Source organism: Glandiceps talaboti, chromosome 23 (genome assembly GCF_964340395.1).
Source record: "Glandiceps talaboti chromosome 23, keGlaTala1.1, whole genome shotgun sequence".
NCBI classification, from domain to species: domain Eukaryota; kingdom Metazoa; phylum Hemichordata; class Enteropneusta; family Spengelidae; genus Glandiceps; species Glandiceps talaboti.
In genome coordinates, this window is record NC_135571.1 from 10235614 (window position 1) to 10254650 (window position 19037).

Consider the following 19037-nt stretch of genomic DNA (forward strand, 5'->3'; position numbering starts at 1 on the left):
ACATCCACCCATCCATCCATCCATACATCCATCCATCCATCCATCCATCCATACATACATATATACATACATACATACATACATACATACAGACAGACAGACAGACAGACAGACAGACAGACACACAGTATTTACTTACTATCTTTATTACCTAAAGATTCATAACTATGACATTCTGGTTACCATAGTGATCAAATGTCTACAAAAAAATGAAATTGATGTGTAGATTAATCTATTACAAAATATTCTATTTTTTTGCATAAACAGAGAACAGTAGAGAAGAAACTCCTCTCTGCTCAACTATATCATCCAAGTAAACGTACAGATCTAGGTTAGTGCACCTGTTATTTATTGACCACCAGAAACTTCCGAGTTCACCTGGTGTAACATAACATTAACCAATAACAATTGCTTATATATTTATTTTGCAGATAAATTTACACTATTTTTGAATTAGTGCACCTGCTGTAAAATTAACACTGTCCAATAGAATCAACAGATACAGACAGATATTAAAAACAGTAAATGGTATAATTTGAGATGTCTAGACTTTACTTGTACATCATCATCAGGTTCATGAAAGACCAGTAGTTAGTTTGCCTTCTGTTGGTTTTAAGACTGTCCCCACAGTGTTAGAGCTGTGACTATGCTAGCTGTCATCTATTATAATAGTTAGCACAGTCACAACTCCAGTGCAGACAACAGACTCGCTAGCTATTATCACAAATTGCTTTTATCTTGAGTGCACCCCTGTGTGTTAGTCACTTCTATGTATTTGGCCACAAGAGGGCAGTCTGCCACAGGGGGTGCAAACAAATGTAGTACTTTTATCTACACCATTTGGACAGTGCAAGATATATGTTCTATCCTGTGATTACACGCCCTGAAAGATTCTTTGCATGGCAGAATGCTATAGGGTGGGGTAATACTTGTATCAAAGTAACTAATATGCTAAACTTTACATTTGTGTACAAAATATAAGAGACATGTTAGTCATGGTTAGGGTTATTAACGGCTAGGTTGAGGGGCCCTGACATTGCAATTTAATACTTTGCAGTGCTGATCACAAAGACTTCTATAACCTGTCACCTTATCTTGTTGGTGATTGTGCATTCACAACTCAAACCATCAAGAAGTCAACAGACATCCTATAACTATATCATATTGTCTTGTCAGTGATAGCATGTTCACAATAACTTGCAAAAAAATAATTTTTTTGTAACTTACATTGATGCAATAATAGTGTTAGTATATCCTGAGTACAATACTAAATACTCAAAACTCATAATATTGTGGAAAAGTTGTACCAAACTCTCAATGAAAATGACCTGTGATATGACATTTCAAACTCTGAGTATATTCAAAATATATGTAACAATATCACTGTAGCTATCAAAATACCGGGGTACTTTCCAAACTGACTTCAGGTTCTCAGATCAAACACTCCAGGGTTATACACATATACATAACTACACAATGACTTGGTATTTACATTGTTATTGCAAATTCTGCAACTAAACCCTTGCATCACAAACATTCCATATAACTCGTTGGTGAAAATTCAACTGTAGTGGTAAATTCATGAGATTCGGGTATTTAACCAATACACATGAAGCTCTCCCAAAGGGCAAAAAAAAAAATATTTGTTTCCGATAACATGACTTCAGAAAAAAGGGTAGGCAGGTCTTGATTTCATTTCTCATATTTTTTATTATTTCAACCCAAAGACAAGATACTCATTGATCACAATACTTCTGTAACAGTTGATGAGATGTGAAAGAAGTAAATGAAGACAATAGGGAACTTGCAAACCCGCCATGTTGAATGTTGCATCATGGGAAATGTGACAATAAATCCTAATGAATCGGTATTGTAAACAATAATGTTAGTCACCCTGACCATTGTGGGAGGTTTTTTGTTATCGGTAGCTCCAGATTAGGTATTACAATAACCACAGATAATCCCATAGTCCTATGCGTCTGAGCATGCTCAGTCTGGATTGCAAGTTCCCTATTATGTGATTCAGAAGTAGACAAACATAATATGCAGACTGTGCCGTGATAGGCAGAAATGACATCCTTTCTCTCTGGAATGTGGTTTTAAAAAAAAAGTACCCAAAGATACTTTGGCAAGAAAATCTACAGGGAAATAGAAGTAAATTGTCATAATTTTACCTTTTTGCATTTAAAAAATGTATCAAGTCGGCAGATTAAACTAGGGGTGGTTAGGTTATCAGAAACACACTATTTTTTTTATTTGGCCTTTTCAAAATATGAAGCATGTTTTGGTTACATTTCTCATTCTCATTCTGTGTATGTGTTTGACAAAGTTAATCATTAAGACCAGAAGAATTGAAACTAAATATGTTGACATCATAACTTTGAGATTGATCAAAAATACAAGTGTGTTAAATCTCATACCTCATATTCACCCTAGTATGATACAATAGACTGCACCAATATTTAGGAAACAATAGGACTATTCCAATAGTGAATGCAAAATGGGGAAGACATGATAGTGTGAGGAAAAAGACAAAGTTTATTTGTAAAGGAAAACTACGGCAATGTAACTTGAATACTTGGGAGTCTCCCTAACACCTTTACAACCGACAACTTTCCTGTTAAATCTTGTGATAAAATTCTTGCTTTTCAAAAACTTTTGATCTCATTTCAACTTTATTTGAGATTTGTATTACAGACATAATACTTATTTGTAAATTGATGCCAAAATTGTCCTTTTCCCGCCAAATTTTTCTTAACCTAAATTATTGTTTTTCTTTAAATTTTTGGAACATTTCAACTTTAGTGTAGATCGGAATCATATAGCATTAATTCTGATTTGTGAACTGATGATAAAATTGTGCTATTTCCCGTCAAAACCATTTGAACAAAAATTTTAATATTTTCATAATTTTTGGTTCATTTAAACTTTATTTTATACTGGAGTTGATGAATTAATACTTCTTAATTCAACTGTGTAACAATCTTGGTTCTAATGGACATCATTTTCAAGATTTCTTCAAAATTGAGAGACAGTAGTTCTATCGGGTGGGTAAAGTAACATCATCATGTTTCCAGTTGAGTTATGGACATTGTTGCCTTTTACTTCTCACCGTTGTTTGACTGGATATGTTCTTTAATCATATTTTCCAGCTTGATGGCGTCTGCTGCAAACTTACGGATACCATCAGATAGTTTGTCAACTGCCATGCTGTCTTCATTGTGCTGGTATCGGAAGGATTTTTCATCCAAGTGTACCTTCTCAATATCAGTCTTCTGGGCTGTGATAGATACACAAGGATACGTCAAAACCCAATTACCATACAAACAAAAGATTCTACACTTTGGCCACTAGGAGTGCTATTCGATGACATTCTGGGTGGACACTTGCGCTAGCATTATTCATTACATCAGCATACTTTGAAAATGATCAACTCAAGGCCAATGTGGCCAAGTAATGATCACACACATATTTTGATCATTAGAAAGATAACTTTCTATAGTTGGCCACTAGGGGGAGCTATTCAACATAAGATTTGGGCAAAAGTGTCCATCATATCATTCCTCTTTTTGAGGATCATCAACTGAAGGACAACTGACAGAAAATGTCATATTTTGATTGTATACTTTGGCCACTAGAGGGTGCTATTCAACAGACGATATTGGCTGGATATGTGCACCAGGATCCTTCCTCTATATTTTCTAAAATATAACAAACTATAAAAAGAAGTTATCAAAGATGGCTCTTTCTCTTACCTGCTTTTTCTGATAAGTGTAGAGTTAATGATTCACTGCTTGACTGCAATTTCTCCAATAAGGCAGGACTAACAAACAAAGAGAACAGTAGATAAAAGTCACATATTGTGAAATAATTTTTTGTTCAGCCAAGGAAAATACGAGTGACCTAAGGGGCCTTGTCACTATGAGTTGCTAGACAAGTAGTGACAAACCTTTAGTAACAAGTATTTTCCAGCTGAATGAAGAAAAATATTGGAGAATAATATAAGTATACTTCCTCAAGCATAATTTATGAAAATTCAGGAAAAGTAATAACAATTTGGAATGTTTTGACATATTAATAGTGCCACAAAACCAGTGATGTAGACAATAGTTGTGACACAGAATGACCTGGGTATATAATCCATATTTTCTGTCTAAAGCCAATAATTTAGCTTGAGTATGGTATAATAGTTATTGTTGTAAACAGCCTAGATGTTGACATAAAAGATTGATGTATTTTAATATGGTGCCAAATCCTGCAAGGTTTTCCCACTGATTTCCTTGCTGGAAATCCTTGATGTGCCAGAATACATGTAAGTACAACAGGGCCTCTTTACGAGGTTTGGAAGTTGAGTCAATCACCAAGGTGATATTTTATATTGCAGTAATCAATACAAGTGTACTAAAGGCAGAAATAAGTCTGACTGGACTTTTCCTTCAAGTTGATAGCAGTAATCAATACAAGTGTACTAAAGGTGGAAATAAGTCTGACTGGACTTTTCCTTCAAGTTGATAGCAGTAATCAATACAAGTGTACTAAAGACAGAAATAAGTCTGACTAATAACCTACCTGATTGTAAGCAGATCACACCCAGTTAAAGCCCTGATTTGGTCTGGGTTTCGGAAACTGGCTCCCATGACAACTGTTTTGTAGCCATATTTTTTGTAGTAATTATAGATCTTACTTACACTCTTCACCCCTGTAAATACAATATATGACAAATATTGTGAAATAACAGTTTCACCCCTGTAAGTATAAAATAACACAGAAATTGACAACACAAGTTGCAGCCTGTAAGTATAAGATAACACAGAAATTGACAACATAAGTTGCAGCCCTGTAAGTATAAGATAACACAGAAACAGACACAAAACTGACCCATCCCTATAAGATGGCATACCAACTGTAAGTATAAAATAACACATAAATTGACAACACAAGTTGCAGCCCTGTAAGTATAACATAACACAGAAATTGACAACACAAGTTCCAGCCCTGTAAGTATAAGATAACACAGAAACTGGCAACATAAGTTGCAGCCCTGTAAGTATAAGATAACACAGAAACTGACAACATAAGTTGCAGCCCTGTAAGTATAAAATAACACAGAAACTGACACGAAACAACAGTTCCATCCCTGTAAAGATGGCATAAAAACTGATGAGATGAATCTTCCCTCCTGTGAATGCAAGATAACACATAAACCAACAGAAAATAACAGGTTATTACTGTAAACATTATGATAAAATGTGAAAAAAATAAATTTACCTGGATCTTCGAGAGGTTCAAAGGTTTTCTGGTCTGTGTTCTTCACATACCAATCATAAATACGACCAACAAATGGTGAGATCAGGGTCACTTTAGCCTCTGCACATGCTACGGCCTAGAGATTGATAATTAAATATTCATATGAAGTCATGAATATGGAAATAATAATTTTAAAATAATCATACAGCAAATAACTGATGTAGGTCCATGCCATGTTATGGCCTAGGGATTAATAATTAAAATATTTATATCAAGTCATGAATATGCAAAGAATAACTTAAAAAATAATTATACAGCAATAGCTCTGATGTAGGTCCACGCCATGTTCCTATCAGTTTGTCTATGTCTGTGAAATTTAGTCATATTATCGTATACTGTATAACTAACTTTGACAGACATAAACAAACTGCTAACAGCATGATGCGAATCTACATTAGAGATACCAGGTACTGTTTATGCATTAATATGTTTCTGTTGATAGTGGGAGCAGGAAGAATTTTTTTAGCACCATCAAAGCCAGTTTTAATTGTCTACTACTGGTAAAACAATTTACTGAAAATGGTTGAAAAACAATGTTCTGATCAGCACATCTCTAGACAACTGCAGCAGGAGTTGCAGCATCTCGAGACAACTGCTGCAAGGGTTGCAGTATCTCTAGACAACTGCTGCAACAGTTGCAACATCTCTAGACAACTGCTGCAAGGGTTGCAGTATCTCTAGACAACTGCTGCAACAGTTGCAACATCTCTAGACAACTGCTGCAAGGGTTGTAATTGTACTTACCTGAGCAAACGAGAACAGCAATGTCATATTGCAATGGATTCCATATTCTTCCTCCAAGACTCTGGGAATAGACAAAGGGAATAATTTATTGAAGCTCAAAAAATCTTACAACAATGACACCACACTGACATGAAAATGGTGAAATAACTGACTGGAAATATGACTAATAATATGACTGGGTTTTATTATACCCTTAAAGTGGTCATATGGATGAGGATTGGGTATTTATTTCGAATTTTTAATTTATAAAACAATTTTATCATGGCTTCCTACTTGGAAAATCAATATGAAACAACATTGACTAAATCTGTTTGTAACTCAATACATTGCAAAAAGCTAAAAAAAATGTGTAAAAAATTTGTTATTATACATACAATAATAAAGATTTTAAGCATTTTATTCATCTTTTGCAATTCATTGAACTACAAACAAGGACTTGCCATATGTTGTTTCACATTGATTTTTCAAGTAAGATGCCATGATAAAATTGTTTTATAAATCAAAAATCAAAAATAAATACCCAATCCTCATCCATATGGTGGTCACTTTAATGATATTATGACACTACAAGCTCCATTCTGAAATCATACCATCATATCTTAAAACATTACTACCAGCATATTTCAAAACTGCTTACCCTGCAAATGTTATGTAACTAATTAGTTATGCTAATAGAAATACTTATTGGGGGCCATAAATCAAACCCGCATGCACATATATATGCCTATAACTATCTCTCTGCCAACTGCCTTGAGAGAAACTCACATCTAAGGATCTAAATAGTAAATAATGAAGGCGTTATGGCTATTAGATCTATCTCTCTGTCAAATGCCTTCAGAGAAACTCACATCTAAAGGTCTAAATAATGAAAGCGTTATGACTATATCTATCTCTCTGCCAACTGCCTGGAGAGAAACTCACATCTAAAGGTCTAAATAATGAAGGCATTATGGCTATATCTATCTCTCTGCCAACTGCCTTGAGAGAAACTCACACTACATCTAAGGGTCTGATAATCAGGGCATTATTTGTTTGATTAAAATACTTTCACTTACTTTGCAGCCTGTACTCCTTCCCAGGTTGTACTAAGTTTGATCAGAATACGTTCTTTGCCAATTCCAGCCTCTTCATACAACTGAATGAACTGTTTGGCCTTATTTATCATGCTTTCTTTGTCAAATGACAACCTGTAGACAAATAAATATTCCAATAAATTGAACTAAAGCAATATATAGACCATTCCAGCATGATTATTCCTGACATGGAAAAGTCAACAGCCAAGTGGAGATTACAGGGTGAACCGATAAATATATTGATAGACCTTACTCATAAATCACGCCCTTTAGTGTTGTCAATGTAGAGATGTAAAGGGTGAAAAGAAATCTGATAAACCATGCCCTCTAGTGTTGAGTTAATGTAGAGATGTAATGGGTGAAAAGATATTTGTAGACCTTTCCAATACACCATGCCCTCTAGTGTTGAGTCATTGTAGATAATAACAATAATAATAACAATATGCAAATTTTTAAATTTTTAAACAAATATGGCCGACAGTCGGCCACATTGATTTGGCTGCAAAGCAAAATGTCTCGCATAGTAGTCACCTTTGAGCCAGGTTTGATTGAAATTAGGCGAGGGTGAACATACACACACACACACACACATACATGAATGGAACACAATGTAAAAGCCCCTCTACGCTGTGCCTGTTACGGTTAAAAAGCTTACCTGGCATCAACTTCTGTAGATACTCTACCGGGAACAATCTTCAGAATTTCAAGTCCAAATAAAACAAACAATTTATCCATGGCAATTTCAACCTGTTGGTTTACATCACTGCAAAAAAAAATATCCAACAGTTTAGTCAAATAATTTATCCATTGCAAAAATGTACTGCATACAATTACTCTAAATGTCTTTATTTTTGTGTATGAAAAATGTAAACAGTGTATAAGAAGCATCCTGAGCTGACAAATATACCATATTTGGACATTACATAACTGCCCCAATAAACACTAACTTTATGAGGGACTGTGTTATTGGTTAGAATTTTGTGATTTTCCCTATTCAGTCAGTGGTTTATCACTTTGTTGTTCACATACACATGCAAGCACACACACATCAGACATGCGTGCGTGCACGCGCATGCACACTCACACACACACAAAACTGATGGCATCTATGATCTAGGGGTTAGCGATGATTCAAATACCACGTTGGCATCTAAAATTGACTTGTTAACATGTTGGCATCTAGAATTCATTTGATAACATGTTGGAATCTAGAATTCATTTGATAACATGTTGGCATCTAGAATTCATTTGATAACACGTTGGCATCTAGAATTCATTTGATACCACGTTGGCATCCAGAATTCATTTGATACCACGTTGGCATCTAGAATTCATTTGATACCACGTTGGCATCTAGAATTCATTTGATACCACGTTGGCATCTAGAATTCATTTGATACCACATTGGCATCTAGAATTCATTTGATAACACGTAGGCATCTAGAATTCATTTGATACCACGTTGGCATCTAGAATTCATTTGATACCACGTTGGCATCTAGAATTCATTTGATAACACGTTGGCATCTAGAATTCATTTGATAACATGTTGGCATCTAGAATTCATTTGATAACACGTTGGCATCTAGAATTCATTTGATACCACGTTGGCATCTAAAATTGATTTGATAATAAGTTGGCATCTAAAATTGATTTGATAATAAGTTGGCATCTAAAATTGATTTGATAATAAGTTGGCATCTAAAATTGATTTGATAATAAGTTGGCATCTAAAATTCATTTGATAACACGTTGGCATCTAGAATTCATTTGATACAACGTTGGCATCTAGACTTACCTGCTCTGTGCTTGTGCAAATTTGACTGCTTCACCCAACAGATGTTCATACTGAGGCATTTTACTTGCTGCCAAAAGCAGTGATGGATTGGTCGTAGCATCTGTCGGCTTGTACTTTTTGATAGCTGAAAGTTAAAATCATAGCATTATTAAAATAAGTAGACCCAGTTAGTAAAACATAGTTCAAATAGGTAACTTGCAATCCAGACTGAGCATGCTCAGACGCAAAGGACTATGGGATTACCTGTGGTTATCGTAATATCTTATCTGGAGCTACCAATGAAATAAACCTCCCACACTGGTCTGGCCAAATATGAATTGATCATTTGTGGTTATAAACAATTTAACAACATTGTTTACAATACTAATTGATTATTATTTATCACATTTCCCATGATGCAACATTCAACATGGCAGGTTTGCAAGTTCCCTATTAGTTCTTGTATTACAACCAACAGTTATTATTTACGGGTAATGTATCATCTGTTCAGGTCGACAAACTTTGTCGATAGGCAAGGCGGTAAAGATGGTAAAGGTTGGACAAGGTCAGAAAAGTTGATGAGACACTTGAACACTTTCTTTTTACACATGAAAGCCATTCTACACATCGACAGATCTTAATGAAAGGAACAAAAGAACTATTACTCAACAATAAAGAGTTGAACTTATATCAAGATTTTAAACAAGGGAAAGAATTCCTGTTTATTTATAGGAGATAATACAAAACATTACAATAAGTCAATTAGTAAACAAATCAATAAACTTATCAAACAATACCATATTGATGCAATTGAAAACAGAAAAGATTTAGTTATAACTAATACAGAATAGTTGAGAAGATTAGATCCTAACATTTAAAGATTTTATTGCTTTGTTGTTTTTCCTCAGTTGATAACTTTGTTTTTCCTTTGATTTTGTTTATGTAAGTGATTTATTCGTCGGAGTCACACTTTCTCTAATTTTTAGAAATGTTTTAAGTTTTTAATTTTACTGCAAGTGCTGCTTCTAATATGCTTAGTAAGCCAGATACAAAATGAATGCAATAAATAAATAAATAAATAAATAAACAAGTAAATAAATAAATAAATAAATAAATAAATAAATAAATAAATAAATAAATAAATAAATAAATAAAAGCCAGCGATTCGAGTTTGACAAAGCCTGTCAACATGAACAAGTGAAATGCTACTCAATAACAACAACTAATTATCATCACAATAATAATGTATGCAAACATACACTGAAAGCCACCACTTCGGATCCTGTCATCCCCAACCCAGAAATAAATAACATTTATCAATTCAGCTACTAACTTAGATTGGCCCTGTAGTGTTGTCATGCCTGCTTACAGACGGAGTAAGTCTGAACTAGGGCAATATAAGATTCAAGTCCTATAATAAACAACCTGCAGTTCAACTTTGTGATACTGGTGACACGCCCATTTTCGATTCCTCATGGAGATGTTTTCATTTCTCGACTACATGAGGCTGGAAACCCACCATAGTGTAAAAGAGAACATGGGTGATGAAGTATTTGCTAGACGTGTATATTTTTTTAGGAGCGTTACATATCATATGGGCCGGTTAACGATTACTGTGTCGTCTGCAACTTCCGAATTCTGTTTTCGTCTACGGCTCGGAGTGCGATAAACTGTATAAACATGTTCACAGTCGGTTATTAGACGTTCGCTGTTTTGATTATCTTTGGGAAATTCCAGATGCCGAAATGAAATAAAGTTACGAACTGAAAGATATTTGCCGTCATATACCTTCACAGACAATATATCTGAGACGGCGGATTAGAAAATGCGGAAGTAACCACTGTGACGTGACCTTCACGTAAATACCAAAACCATCTTGACCGTACCCACACTCGGTAGACTAAAGACTCACGTGTACCCGCCAATAACCCCTTGCTGTTCAAAAATGGCGGCGTTAGTGAGTCCCAAAAATTTCGAATGGATAACCCGATATTTCATGGTGAAATAACTTTTCAGATGTGTCTACCTACCCTCAAAGTCGCCAGTATCGGCAACAACTGTCGTGTAACTCTTCAGCTGATCTAGTTGAGACGCCATTTTCAATTTTTTAGGCGACGTCATGATGCATGCAAGTCAGAGCAGAAACAAAACCGGAAAAGACCGAATTAAGTTCAGAGGGGTGCTCCTTTCCCATCCGTTCTGTATTTTACATCTTTTGATGAAACACGGTCATTTAAACCAATATCGTGTTATTTACATCAATAAACCTTTATTTCCGTATTTCGAATATTTGTTTTCATGTTATTATAATGAAAATAAAAAGTGGTGCGTTATTCACCATAAACAAACCATTCCTAAAATTAAATGGTTTAGTCTAGAATGAGCCAGCAAGTTTCATCGTCCGGGGTAGCTTGCTTTTAGCATGTTATGTAAACCGGTCTATGCCCTGGTGTATACCCGGAGTTTTCATAATGAATGCATAAATCATTGTCATAATTTGATGTCACCTTTCGTTATTGTTTTACTAATGAGCCATATGATGTACAGCGGAATGTCAAATTACGAAATTTGTCAAGAAGTCTTTCCCAAACAGAACCCACTGGCAAACTCGCTGTCTCAGAATCGCATTGCCCTTGCGACCTTCAATGGCCAATGGTACGTACTTACCAGAGTTTGGTTTCTTGTGCGCGCACACCTAGCTCTGGAAAATATAGGCTATGGGGTTTCGACTTGTCACATTTTGGTGGTTCAAGGCGCTACACTGAGAATATTGAATGCCCCCTTATTTATATTGACTCTACCTATTGTCTTACCAAAACCATAGTGGTTATTTCTTTCAAGGTAACACCATAACCCCCCACCCCTACCAACATATATGCACACCTTTAAACTACTCAGTGAGCCAAACATAAATTGCACCGTCATGTTGTTGTTCAAGTGTTCTAACAGCATCGTGCTCATGTTGTAAACCCCCGGGATTCACGTCATAGCCCGGAGTGTGACGTTGCTCACAAAAACAAGGAAGTGTCATGAAATATGATACTGTATGGTGAACGAAAGTGACTTTTAAAACTACAATAGCAGCATTAACTGGAACATTTTTTGAACTGTGTTGTTAGATAGAATAGCTTACATTACTCGGAGTACATCGTGCATTCCGATCAGTATTGAATCACATGTGGGTGAACGTGCATGATATGGTACAATAAATTAGGGGTCCGTACCTTAAAATCAGCGCCCTCAACGACTGTCACGATTTCAACCTGTCACTGCTCTATTTTCGGATAAGACTGACCTATGGTTAACATGTATAATGTCTAATTATTGGTATTTTACCAATTTTCAGTGAATAGATTGTAAAACAGTCGAGTAGAAAAAAATCGTGGCCTGCCTCGAAAAAATTCTTACTAAAATTCCAATATATGAACATTGAGAAATCTTATCGTCTGGCTTGGCAAAAAACCAGCTACAATATCGTCAACGTCTTCCTTGACAAAATGTGAAGTTTTTGTCAAGTCAGTAAATTTTTCTTTGTCTATCAGACGTTTTTTCCATCATATCTTAATCACTAGTGGGGAGAGGGGGTGAACCAGGCATGACTTTCATATCATGTGGCAAGGACATAGTCTCGGTTACCCAGACTCACACCGCTAGGGGCTTTTCTCTTCTCGTGTGGGGTGGTCTCGTAGGCAGAGCCCCAGCGACGAGAGGCTGGGTAACCGAGATTAATGAGAATATTGACCCCATCCCCTCCTTTTTATAGATCCACACTATGGTAGTATAGACATGCTAGTTGAATACATACAATGACTGATAGATTTATTAATAGGTGTACAACCTTGGAAAAGACAAACAGCGTCCGTTAAAATGTAAATTTCCGTTCTTCCCGGGGGGACGTACTCTATAACTCTGTTGATTTTCAAGATGCACGTGTGTATGGGACACGTTAACAATATCGATCCATTGACAAACCAAGGGGGTTCCCCCCGGCAACGCCGACCATGTACCAAAACTAATTAATATTCTGGGTTAAATTTGAGCGTGTGATAGTTGGCACCATTCAATTTGAAATCGAATGATTTATGCATGACGTCGAAAAAATCAAACCAATTCAGACAGAAATGTGAATCGTATAAGGTATCGTCAAACTTACCAGTGCTATCCTAAAAAAAAAAGAAGAATAAAAATGACAGGGACAACACACAAACCGACACCTTTAATAGAAATCCATGTATCATTATTAAATGAAATCTAATTATAAATGAAAGTATAACTAGAGAATACCTCGTACGACTGATTATGAAACGCAATAGTAGATGGGCAATTGCAAATAGATAGCCTAGTTACAACAGACACTACACGAAATGAATAGAATGTGCATGTATGTTTTTGTTTGACTCTATCTCTTTCATCAGTCCTCGGAGCTTCGCATTGCTAAAATTAAAAGAGTTGTTTTGTATGTATACCGATATCATCTACTGCATACTAGTACTCGAATATCCTTGTGCTGTGCGATCGATCACATAGGGCTAATCATTAGTTGACGTGTGAGGCAACAATTCCTGTGTATATTAACAGTGGAATAATATTTAAATAAAGACAAAAAACAATATGAAGGTAATACAAGCAATTCCTTAAGATATCATAAGTTATGCACTGGTACACGGTGTGATACACGGAGCGTTACAATCACACGTCAACGTAATCGATGAGGGCGCACTTTAAAAGGAGACCTCTGGTGTTCTTCCGATGACACACGATCGACCGAACATCGCGGTACGGTGCGTGTTTATCAAGTTTATTGCAAAGTGGGCGTCAAAAGTACACACATGACGTTACATGATCACATGTTGGTAAAATATTTGATCTCAGATTCAGAATCAGATCTATTATAAATCACAGTGGTCAGATCCGAAGACACCTGATAAACTCATCAAATAAAATATAATGCTGTTTACGGTTTACATGTAACAATAGTCAATAGACCACACTACAGGACACGACCCCCGCTTCACGTACATCGGCTTGAATATGTCTCTGTGCAATTTTCGTATGAGAAGATCGACTACTGAAATAAGATTATTATGAGGCTGAATACGAGACTATATATGATTCTGAGGCCAATCTTACGTTAATGCCACATGGTAAAGAAGTTCATGTTCATCCTCTACGGGCTACCTATATTTTGGTCAAAACTACACGGAGCTCTGAAATGTATCTTGCTATTAGAGTTTTGTAACTAAAAAACAGGTCCATTATATTACAATGTAGACCGTAGACGTACTGGTAAGTGTTTGTTCTCTGATTATTTCTTATTCGACTTATGAAAAATACATTTGCATAAATTAATATTTTGAATTAGTATATGATGGCTGGGTGACTGTATATCTTTCTATTCTAAACTTAAATCATTTTTCGATAAGCCTGTCACTCTGCCACTGCCTGCCTGCCTGTACATACAGTTGTTGTAAACTGTAAGTCATCGATCGTCATCAGAGGATAATTTGAATTTGTCATCTAGGCTTCCAAATTCTTCCATGAAAACTTCATCTTGATGACGTCACATCACTATGGGAAATGTTGAGTCAGATTTCTCATTGGGTATCTACTTGTCTTTAATTTTAAATCATGGACTATATTCTGACGTCCAATGACAGATCAACAAATATGACACGTGATAAGGCTAACTTTATCAATCAATCAATCAATCAATCAATCAATCAATCAATCAATCAGTCAGTCAGTCAGTCAGTCAGTCAGTCAGTCAGTCAGTCAGTCAGTCAACCAACCAACCAACCAATCAATCTGTATTGCATAACAACATGCCATAGCAAGCACGGTATTAAATTTAAAGCATACAAAAATAACACAAATTATGTGAATACAATACTTTAGCCAACTGCTGGAGATCTGTTTACACTGACAAGAAATTTTCCAAGAAGTTTATCATCTAAGGTCAAAATCATCCAATTCATCCATCCATCCCAGACTTAGGAAGATTACCCGGATTGATTGCTTTGCTCAGGAAAGGACAGCCACAGCTAGAGAACACAGCAAACACTCATGCAAATACCTGGAGTATGCTACACTTGCAATCCTGCGTGATGGTGTTCTGTCATATAATCAATATGCCCACTAGATTTAAATTGGTTATGAGCCTTACCCATATTCCACATTTCTTACAGGAAGTATTGGTACACTTGTAACTGTGTTCTATTCACCAAAACTGGTCAATCAATGTGCTATTAAAGGCTGTACATCAACCCTGGTCTTCAAAATAGTAAATCACCAATGTGTTGTCTACTGGGCAGGTATTCATCATCATCATCAGCTTGAAAACACCACCCCAAGGTAAGTAAGTACTCTATATCACATTATATCCACTTTGTGTTTTGCTTGTTATGTTTCTGTCATCAAATTGGTACTACTGGCAAATTGGGGTATTTTTTGCACATATTGCATCTGGTGAATGAAGGCCCATGTTGTGATTTCTTTTGCCATTATTTCATTTGGTTTGATGTCTCTCAGATTATTCTTTCGATTTTACTTTTCCTTTCAATTTTCTAGCTTATTCTCCAATTTTACCATTGTACTTTTGGTTTGATGTTTCTTGATCATTTGTTAATTGTTATTAACTTTTGGTTCTCTGAGTTACTGAAGTGTTTTTTGTTTTTTTTAGAATTGGTTCTCACCTGCTGCTGACTTACATCAATGGACGACCATTTCATCCACTGATCTTGTGCTACATCTATATTACAGTCATCACTTTCGTCTTTGCCAACAATGTTTTTGTCTGCTGCTGAAGAGAGAGACCCAAGTCCACAAATCTAGCTGACACTGACCTGTACATTATTCTGAGTAATTTACCAGGAGGAGGATGTATCTTTTCTTGCCAGTATTTGCTGCTTCACAATCTTCATCCAAGTTTCTACTGTAGCATTTGATGCTGTGATGATAATTGCCTAATTTGTTACTGGAACATCATTTGTGTATCGAGTTAGCTCATCAAGTATTTGACAACTCCAAATGGGAATTATTGGAAGATACCATTTGTAGAGCAGATTTACAACATTTATACATTCAGTTGCTATTGAATCAGGTGAATCCTCTCAGCTTGTCTTCTTTCTTATATATTCTTTGATTTGATTGAAATGGCCTGTGAATAGTGAGTGGTCTCTTATTGTAAACTTTGAGTTACCAGACCTAATGAAGTCGTCTACATTATCTCATCACCATTATTTCTCTGTGTATCTTCGATGTCATCAACTGTATCTATGACTGAAGTCTTGTATATCTTGGCTCGTTAAAAGGCTATGTTCTGGTGGAACACTTCTGACATTGTGTGAGTTGTGAAGACTACTGTAATTGCTCTGACTGGCATCTACTTCTTTCAAACTTGTACTATTTAACATCATAGCAATTTGGTACATTGGAGAGAGAAGGACAGGAAACTGCCACAAAACATCCAAAGGAAGGGAATATTTTACCCAAGAGATGTGGTTTGAATTTTAACTGTTATTGTTCACACCTTGACACTGATAAGGACTTACTGTCAGAACTAAACCTGACATTCCCATGCAACGACGATTTCAGTAAAATTTGTAAAAAAAAACCCTTCCAAATGTTTTTTTTATCCTGTTCAGTAGCTGCATTTGCTTTTCCATAAAACTATGCACTGTGAATGGACAGTAGTACACATTGTGGGTGTATAAGTTTGTCACCACTTTCATCAGTTTTCATCATTTCCCTTGTATTGATAACATCTGTAAAAACGTCACATGAAGTTCTACCTTTACTTCTGGTTTCTAACTTCAGTTGTCGATATGTTTCCTCTTTCTGTACATCCGTTATATATTGCCAAATTATAGTTGTTGAGTGTCATTCACTTTTATTTGTTTTAGGTGGTATTCACCAGATGACGTGTGCCATTTGTTTGGCAATATTTGCTTTTTCTAACTGACACATTGGCCGTGTTGCTGATTTGCCCATCACATTTAACATTAACTTCAACATTGGTATCAGTGTTCTGTGGCGCTTGTTTGTTTGAATGTTGGCAGCCCTCAAACTCAAAAACCTCTGACTGTGCAAACTGATCAATGCTTGCAGCTGCCAGCTGTTGGTATCCTGCAATATTTGAATCCAGTTAGGCCTACTGGAACTATTTCATGTATCTTAGAATAGAAAAGTGGTTTTCATCTGTCATGTATTTTTCTACCACCATGTTTTTTCTTTTTACTGCCTGCCATTTATTTTGCTGAAGGCTTACTTTAAATATTTTAGTTATTTCTGATTTCACTTTCTTTGTAACCACTGACTTCCCAAGGAGAATCAATGGCAGCATGTCAGTGTCATCTTCTTTGTTGTCATCATTTTACATCAAATGTGGTTACCATGCCAACTGTTTTCTTTGTCTTTAGTCTGTGGCCAATAAGAACTGTACTGAAAGAGTGCACGTGATTCATCACCATTACTATCATCATCAGTTTCAATTGCAGGTCTGGTTACCATGCCAACTGTTTTCTGTGTCTTTTTCTGGTGGCTAATAAGAACTGTACCTGGAGACTGCACATGTTTCATCACCATTATTGTCATAAGTAGCATCAATTGCAGGGCTGGTTACCATGCCAACTGTTTTCTGTGTCTTTTTCTGGTGGCCAATAAGAACTGTACCTGGAGACAGGACATGTGTTTCATCACCATTATTGTCATAAGTAGCATCAATTGCATGTCTGGTTACCATGCCAACTATTTTCTGTGTCTTTTTCTGGTGGCCAATAAGAACTGTACCTGGAGACTAGACATGTGTTTCATCACCATTATTGTCATAAGTGGGTCTGGTTACCATGCCAACTATTTTCTGTGTCTTTTTCTGGTGGCCAATAAGAACTGTACCTGGAGACTGGACATGTGTTTCATCACCATTATTGTCATAAGTAGCATCAATTGCAGGTCTATGGTTACCATGCCAACTGTTTTCTGTGTCTTTTTCTGGTGGCCAATAAGAACTGTACCAGGAGAATGGAAATATGATTCATTGGACATGAGAGCGATTTTGTGTTCTCGTCTTGTCAAACGAAATATGGCAAATCTTTTTAAATTCCTGTTCTGTACTTGCTCCATGGTTGTTTTCATTACTTGGAGATATAACGTTGCTCACAGTGTTGTTGGTGTTGGATTTGTGGCAGTTGGTGCCTGGGTTGTTTGTATCTGAGACAAGTTCACCACGTGGTTAGCAGCAGCAGACTGTGTGATTGGGCAGGATTCATCAAATTCTATGCTATATTGTCAGCAATCTACTGATTCAAGGTTGAAGTACTGTTTATCAAAATTCTGATTGTCCTTTGGTGTGGCGAGGCCTTGAAAACAGCATTTCCAAACTTCACAAAGGTTGTTGTTGTGTTATTATATGACGGTTCTTGCATTCATAAAGTTAAGGCAATCTGCTCTTTCTGATAAGCCTATAGGTATTGATGTCATCTTTATGAGCTGACATGACTTGGTTGTATTGCCCATCTCTTCTCCTTTGTATCATCAAACCATTGTGCTTTCCGGCCCCACAGTTTTTTAGCTTCATCTTTCTTTCTGGTAAGTGGGTGTTCTCTTTCAATTGAGGAACTGGCAAGTTTCCATTGAAAAATTCAGATTTACTCCATCGACTGGTATTTAGAATTTCAGCTGTAATATTTTGTTGCCTCTTCTTAGGTTTCTTGCTGGATAAAGGTCCACATACAAGGTCTGCTGCTGTAAATCTATTTGAATAGCTAATTTAAATACGCATGATGTAAGCAAATATGCATGATATGAGTAAATACCAACAGTTTAAACACATGAAAAGCTATCTATATTAAATACTATTAGGATCAGGCAAGCATTGACAAGCCAGACTTGTTACAAACAGGGAAAGTAAACAACTGAATATTGGATTAATAACACTTGACACAGCATGTTCAACATACAGAGCCTTGTATTACATTCCATCATTTGATAAGAATAGTTTTATGGCCTCTTCACATAATAGTTCACACTCACAAAGTACACATACTTGTATTACATTCCATCATTTGATAAGAACAGCCTCTTTACATAATAGTTCACAAACAAATTTCCAGTTCTCCTGGTATTTCATGTACACATAA

At 36.0% G+C, this 19037-nt stretch overlaps 1 protein-coding gene across 1 annotated transcript; it reads right to left on the reverse strand.

The window, feature by feature from the left end:
- Window positions 1-154: 154 nt before the first annotated feature.
- On the reverse strand, window positions 155-11048 carry LOC144452606 (transaldolase-like). Its single transcript, XM_078143725.1, has 9 exons — window positions 10932-11048; window positions 8923-9046; window positions 7780-7887; window positions 7107-7238; window positions 6052-6112; window positions 5269-5383; window positions 4570-4699; window positions 3756-3823; window positions 155-3280 (listed from the first exon to the last, which is right to left on the reverse strand). The coding sequence occupies exons 1-9, from the start codon at window positions 11020-11022 to the stop codon at window positions 3102-3104; spliced, it is 1008 nt and encodes a 335-aa protein (XP_077999851.1). The 5' UTR covers window positions 11023-11048; the 3' UTR covers window positions 155-3101.
- Window positions 11049-19037: the final 7989 nt, after the last annotated feature.